The sequence below is a fragment of the Pistacia vera genome, unplaced genomic scaffold, assembly GCF_008641045.1.
Source record: "Pistacia vera cultivar Batoury unplaced genomic scaffold, PisVer_v2 Contig485, whole genome shotgun sequence".
NCBI lineage: Eukaryota > Viridiplantae > Streptophyta > Magnoliopsida > Sapindales > Anacardiaceae > Pistacia > Pistacia vera.
The window spans coordinates 479,697-486,648 of record NW_022196318.1 but is presented as its reverse complement, the minus strand read 5'-3'; the positions used below and the strand labels follow the sequence as shown (position 1 = coordinate 486,648).

The 6,952-nt window shown below is 35.3% G+C and overlaps 2 protein-coding genes across 2 annotated transcripts; one reads left to right on the top strand and one right to left on the bottom strand.

Annotated features, from left to right (window-relative positions):
• The first annotated feature begins 346 nt into the window (after window positions 1-346).
• On the top strand, window positions 347-808 carry LOC116146909. The gene has a single exon (XM_031432342.1). The coding sequence runs from the start codon at window positions 347-349 to the stop codon at window positions 806-808; it is 462 nt and encodes a 153-aa protein (XP_031288202.1).
• A 3,711-nt stretch (window positions 809-4,519) lies between these two features.
• Window positions 4,520-5,894, bottom strand: LOC116146947 (UDP-glycosyltransferase 89C1-like). The gene has a single exon (XM_031432377.1). It carries the CDS (start codon window positions 5,875-5,877, stop codon window positions 4,576-4,578), a length of 1,302 nt encoding a protein of 433 aa, XP_031288237.1. The 5' UTR covers window positions 5,878-5,894; the 3' UTR covers window positions 4,520-4,575.
• Between the last annotated feature and the right edge of the window lie 1,058 nt (window positions 5,895-6,952).

Sequence of the window (6,952 nt, the reverse complement as noted above, 5' to 3'; positions counted from 1 at the left end):
TACTGAGGCGTTTAGGAGGGCTATCCCAGAGAGTATAAATAACTAAGTGAACACAAATCCCTTAGCTCTAGTAGTTCAGCCTTAGTTCCAAATACAAATTCCACCTCCAGTAACCATACCAGTTATGCCGATGGGTGCTACACCTTCTGGACAAGTGGAACCAATCTATAATCTTTCTCAAAAGCACCAACCTCAAGAGTTCAGTGGTTCAAACGATCCGGCGGGGATAGAGGAGTGGTTAGAGACTGTCGATCGAGCAATGGCCTTGTGTCCCATTAGTGACTAGGAAAAAGTTCGCTATGCTTCCTATTTGCTGAGAGGAGATGCCCAGGTATGGTGGAAGCTAATGGAGCATACCTATGTGACGAGTGCTCTTTCTTGGAATGAATTCAAAAGGCTATTTGAAGCAGAATACCGGTCGGCGGACATGTTATCTGTGAAGACTCAAGAGTTCACGGAATTGAAGAAGGGTAATATGACTGTTAGAGAGTATGCTATAATGTTCAACTCCTTAGCCTGTTTTGCTCCTACTAGGGTGAGTACTCAGCAGTGCTGGTTAGAGAGATTTGTTAATGGATTACATCAAAAAATTGCCCAGATTATTATAGCGGGTGGTCAGCCTCCCCAGACTTATAGTGAGGCCCGGGAACGGGCATTAAGAGCAGAGATTTATGTAAATAAGGAGAGGCGGATGAAGAACCCCAAGTTGGTGATTGGTAGTTCTAGTTCGGGCAAGACAGCAGTTCAGAAAGTCGAAGTAGGGAAATCCACACAAGTCTCGGAGGACAAAGGTAAAAGAAAGTTTTAGCAAGGATTTCAAAAGAAGGGTGGTAAGAATAAAAGGACTCCACAACAACAACAGAGAAGGAATAATCTTCCCCATTGTCAAAAATGTGGGAGGCAGCATAAAGGGAATTGTCTAGTAGGGACCAATGTGTGTTTCAAATGTAAACAACAAGGACACATGGCAAAGGACTGTAAAGTTACTTAGGTTACTTCCCTTTAAACTATTGGAGGTTCGACTGTAAACAATCGGGACACATGGCAAAGGATTGTAAATTAATTGTTGATTATTATCATAAAAGAAAGAGAAAGAGAATATTCTAAAGAATATTTAATAAAAATATCATTCATGACCAATCATAATAGAGTAATAATGAAATAAATATCTACAAGGTTTTAAGAGAGAGGAGTCGGCCTTGTACACCCCAAATGCATCATCTTCTTCTTCATCTCTCAAATCCACCATAAAAGCTACTAATCCAAGCATTTTATTCTCAAATTTTCATAGGATTTCAAGTTGAATTTCGAAGGAGATCATCATCCACACTTTAAGAACTTCAATTTCAGGGTTTAAGGTGAGTTTCAAAACCCTAGTTGTTCTGATTTTTAGTTAAAAGAGAAATTCATAAGTGATTATGCGTGTAAGGTAGAAAGGGTGAACCTTTAGAGCTAAGGAGGAGTGTCTTTGTGCTTTGAATATTAAGGTAAGGAAAAAATCTCCCTTATGACTACAATTGATAACACCTAGGGTTGATAAAACTTACATTTATTTATGTTAATTTGAGTGTGATGCTATGTTTTGGTTATGGATGGTGTAAATGGGTTTGTTGATTGGTGTATGTGTGTATATGGAGGATGATTATGCCAATTAAGAGATTTATAGTTGGATGATGTTTTGGCACTTTTTGGTTCTGTAAAAAGGGAGGTTTTTATGGCCTTTTATACTTAGAATGATATGGCAGATACTATGAATGTGCAAATGAAGGTGAGATGGTTAAAAATGAATAGAATTCGGATTTGGCTTTTTAAGACTTATAATGTACGTGCTTCACTGAATTAGTCATAACTAAAGTTATAAAAGTTTGATTGAGCTGATTCTTGAAGTATTAAAAACTTAAGAAATAGACCTAAAACTTTTGTGTTTTAGCCAAAAATTAATTCGAATTGGAAGATGAGGAAAAAATTGATTGAATAGTGATGAACTGTATGACATCCACCTCCTCAAATAGAATTCCCTTTTTTTTTTCTATAAATTCTAATAATCCACTGAATAAACCTACTATTTAAATTCCTTATGTTGTATGAGAAATTGAATTACTTAAATTAATGAATTTAGTAGGAGAATATTCATGTCATGGAGATTTGCTAAATTGATTGATGAGTTGTGCAATTGGCCAAGGTTACATGTTAAATGAATGAATAGTATGATTGAGCATGAGAGATGTTATCCCATATGTTTGCAGTCATAATGATAATGCATATAGCTTATTTAGTTGACTTATGAAAACATTTATTAAATTTTAAGGAATGAATTCCATGAGTCTCTTGATGTATAAACCAAGATCAGAGGAATGGAATCTTCGTGGAAACCATGAGTCCTTTGAGGTGACGACCAAAAACAAGGTAATGGTTCAAATGAATCTGATCGGATAATAAAGACTAATGAAAACATCAAATATAAAGACAAAAGAAATAAGCATGCCATGTTTATGAATATTGCATAAGTCATATATGTTCTATGTTATATTATGTATGGTTATGTTATGACTTATGTTTATGAGAAAAGTCCAAAGTGTATGATATGTTTTATGAACGTGTTAATGTCAATGAATGATGACCATGTCTTGTAGGTAGGTAAAGTCCTAAGTAATATACTTGTATAATGAACTTGAATAGTCTTTAAATGGCCATATTCCCTTACTGAGCGATTAGCGCTTACCCCATGAAATGTTTTAAAATGTTTTGCAGGTAAGGATTAAGGCATGAAGCTAGGAGAGGATTCCGAGAGACGTTATGAGCATGNGATCGAATAATAAAGATTAATGAAAACATCAAGTATAAAGACAAAAGAAATAAGCATGCCATGTTTATGAATATTGCATAAGTCATATATGTTCTATATTATATTATATATGGTTATGTTATGACTTATGTTTATGAGAAAAGTCCAAAGTGTATGATATGTTTTATGAACGTGTTAATGTCAATGAATGACGGTCATGTCTTGTAGGTAGGTAAAGTCCTAAGTAATATACTTATATAATGAACCTGAATAGTTTTTAAATGGCCATATTCCTTTACTGAGCGATTAGCGTTCACCCCACAAATTGTTTTAAAATGTTTTGTAGGTAAGGATTAAGGCATGAAGCTGGGAGAGGATTCCGAGGGACGCTATGAGCATGAAGGGATGTTTTAATGATGACTATTGAAATCAAATTGCTAGTAAATTTTGTAAAAATGCGTATGTTCTAGTAATTATTACTATGAATTTCATAATTTACTCCAAGAACGGAAACTATATTATTTGACTTGTACAATGAACTTATTATAGTTTAGAAATTAAAAAGAAAAAATGTTGCTGAGGCTGAACTACTGGAGATGAGGGATTTGTGTTCACTTGGTTACTTATACTCTCCGGGATAACCCTCTTAAAGGCCTCAGTAATAACTGCCTGAATCATCCTGTTGATTGCAGCCTCATCCAAAACAGAAGCATTTTGGGTAGACGTATAGGGGGCGCATTGGTAGTCAGGGCTACTGGCTCACTAGTGCCCTCTTCATTGACATTCTCCTCACCCCTCCTATTAACCTTTTGTGAACGCCTCGTAGCCATACCCTTTACTCACAAAAAATTCAATCAATGTTAGCTAATTCTATTCACTAAACAGTAAAGAAAATACTAACAGCAATCGGTTGGAGAGAGTATCTTGGGGACGCATGGGCAATGATACTTCCATTACTTACAAACACCATTACCAACATCAATTAAATATAAAATAACTATAACAATTCAATCAAAACATCATTTCGAACACCCAAAATCACGCTCTGATACCAACTGTAAAACCCCTTCCTAGTATTTCCTAAGTATCCCTTGGCCATTGAGAACCTAGAAAACGCATACCTAGGAAAGAAGTTTATTTTAAAATCCTATTTAAAGAATAAACATGTGTGTGTGTGTGTGTGTGTGTGGTATGTATAGGTATGCATGTCTAATGTCTTTGGTCAAGTTAAAAAACTTCGAGAATTCCAACTTTGGTGCGAAATCTCATGTCAGCATATTCAATAATTAATGTGAACATCCTGAAATTATTAAGTCAGTTGATTTTTCTAGCTCTAAACAAAATGAGGATAATCTCTCCCACCTAATCCAACGTGGAAAATGATTGTTAATTCACTAGAAAACAAGTTCATTATTCTAAAATGAAAGATACATATATAATTATTGATTCTTTGCTTTTATCACCAATCCGACAATAAAATTGTTTGTTATTAAGTCCGCATCATAAAAGATCAAAAATATATATAATATGTAACGAATTTTGGGCTGGTCTACAATGAAGTCAGAACGTCACTGCCTTTTCTTGATTCCCTTTTTTTTTTTTTTTTTTAATATAAATTTTATGGTTAAAATTTATAACTCTCCAAGTGAAATATTACAAAATTGTAATATCTTGCAAACTCAAACCAATGAATAAGATTCAAAATGAATTAATATTTGATTACATTAATTTCCATTCAAATCAAGAATTATTGAAAACTTCACATTTCTATCAAGTAAAAGAATACGGCATCAAAGGCATAAGGTGGAAATAAGTCTGGCTAAATCATCTAAAGCCTTGTAAGAACTCCCACCTTCTTTGATAGCATTTAAAGCTTTCTCTCGTAGCTTCATAAATGAAATTCTTTCAGGCCGATTCTCCCTCACCGATTCTTTCAAGATTTGAGCAAGATTCGTTGAGTCAGGAATCGTACTCAATCCCTCACAAACTCTAATAGCTACACCCAATTCATCCACAAGTTGTTTTGCGTTAAAGAAATGATCAGCTTGCATTGGCCATGCCAGCAATAAAACCTCTCCCAACAGACCCTCAAGCACCGAGCCCCATCCCAAATGAGTCAAGTATGATCCAACGGCTTGGTGCTTAAGTATCATCGATTGTGGAGCCCACCCTCTAATCACGAGTCCTCTCCCAGCCACACGATCATCGAATCCAATCGGAACAATACTCTGATCATCATCCTTCCCTCCTTTCACCGGATCTTTCACAACCCATATAAATTTAACTCCACTCTTCTCCAATGCCTCAGCTAACGCTTCCATTTGTATCTTGTTCAATGTGATCTGGCTTCCGAATCCCACATACACTACTGAATTGTCCACGCGGCAGGAGTCAAGCCATGTGATCACCTCCTCTGTTGGGATTGAACTAGCCCCTCCTCGTTCTGGACCAGCTTTGATTGGTAGCAATGGCCCCACTCCCCAAATACGATCATGCGTCATGAACAATTTAACAAATAAATCAAATTTCTCGCTCTCTAGCTCAATAAATGAATTAAAAACCAACCCCCAGCTTTGCTGGTCTTTTATTCTTGTTTCCCTTTGAAATTCGGTTATGTTTCTTATATCATTAGACCAAAAAGAAGACAAAGCGTTCGCATTAATCGGACAAAACACGATGCGTTTAACGCCCAAATTCGGAACCAAACGATGAGCAAACGAACTCATAAGAACATCGAAGATGATGGCCACAGGAGGAGAAGAGTGAGTTTGAAACCAATGAGAAATAGGATCACAGAGTTCTCTCAAAGCAGTAACTAGTTGAGGTAAATAATCTACAGTGACATCCTGCAGATTCTCAACGCCATTGGGGATTGAAGGGTGAAAAGGGAAGGGTAAAACTAGGGTTTCAATGGAGGGATGAAGAGAAAGGAGAGGATTTAGATAATGAAGATTTTTGGGAGTTACAAAAATGGTCATTTGAAGGCCTCTAATGGCTAGCTGGTGAGTCAAGTCAAGAAGAGGAAGAATGTGACCGGAGGCTGGGAATGGGATCATCAGAATATGAACACTTTTGCTGCTTGAATTTGACATCTTTCTCTTTTAGTGGTGTGTGTGATTGTGCATAAAATGGAGGACTTGAAGCTCACACTTTATAACGAAAATTAGGTAGTATGTGCTTTGACGAGTGGATATTACCACATTATAAGATTTAAGTGTATTAGTTGAGGCATCAGTTCAAGTAACACTAATTTAATTAATTTGAATAGCGGGTAGAGAATAAATTATTATTAGATGCTACTAATTATTATCAGATTACATTAAGGCTATTAGTTGAGCATCATTTCAAGTGACACAGTAAGAGATGTTTTATTTTTTTTCATTAAAGACTTAGGTGTGTTTGTTTTTCCCACTTAAATCTTAAATCTAATGAGAATTAAAGGTTCTTTTTTTTTTAGGTTCTTTTTTTTTTCAAATTATAACTTATTTTTAGAAATCTTGACTGAATAGAAAAAGTAAAATTTCTTAACTTAATTCTAAAATCTGAATACTTTTTATACATACAAAAATTTAGTTTCCTAAAATATCCCTAAATTAAGGGACTTGATCTAAGTCTACATAAATTATTATGTGGGTAGGGGTGCCTAAAAATTATCCCAAGCTTGTTTAGGTAAGGTAGAAAAGTTCTACTTCCCCCTAATCAGTCTGAAGACACTTAATTTTGCAGAGAACTATCTCTCAACTAAGCTCAGAAACTAATTAAAAAAGTGTAGGTTCAAACTTCAAATTCAGAGGATAACCAACTATATCTTGTAAGGAGAACGAATTACACCTACTCAGAGTTGTTGTAAAGACAATTTGATACCCAAAAAATTTGAAATGACAATAACCACACTTCCGTCCAAATCCATTAGTAAAATTTAACTAAAATGGTATATTGGTATTCTATCACATTGTAGGGTAATTTGACTTTAAGGGTTTGTCGTAAAAAAATAAAAAGTTAAAAAAAAAAAAAAAAAGGATTTGCATTAAGAAAACATTAAAAAATCTGTCCAAATCTCTTTCTTCTCTTTTCCCCTTCTCTCTCTTATCCTCCCCCTTTCTCTTCTTTCCTTTTTCTCCCTCTTTTTCCTCGGTCAATAGGCAAGAACCTAGCACCGGAACATGG

Coding starts and splice junctions, on each gene's coding strand:
- LOC116146909 (XM_031432342.1), top strand. CDS start 347: ATGGAGCATACCTATGTGACGAGTGCTCTTTCTTGGAATGAATTCAAA.
- LOC116146947 (XM_031432377.1), bottom strand. CDS start 5,877: ATGTCAAATTCAAGCAGCAAAAGTGTTCATATTCTGATGATCCCATTC.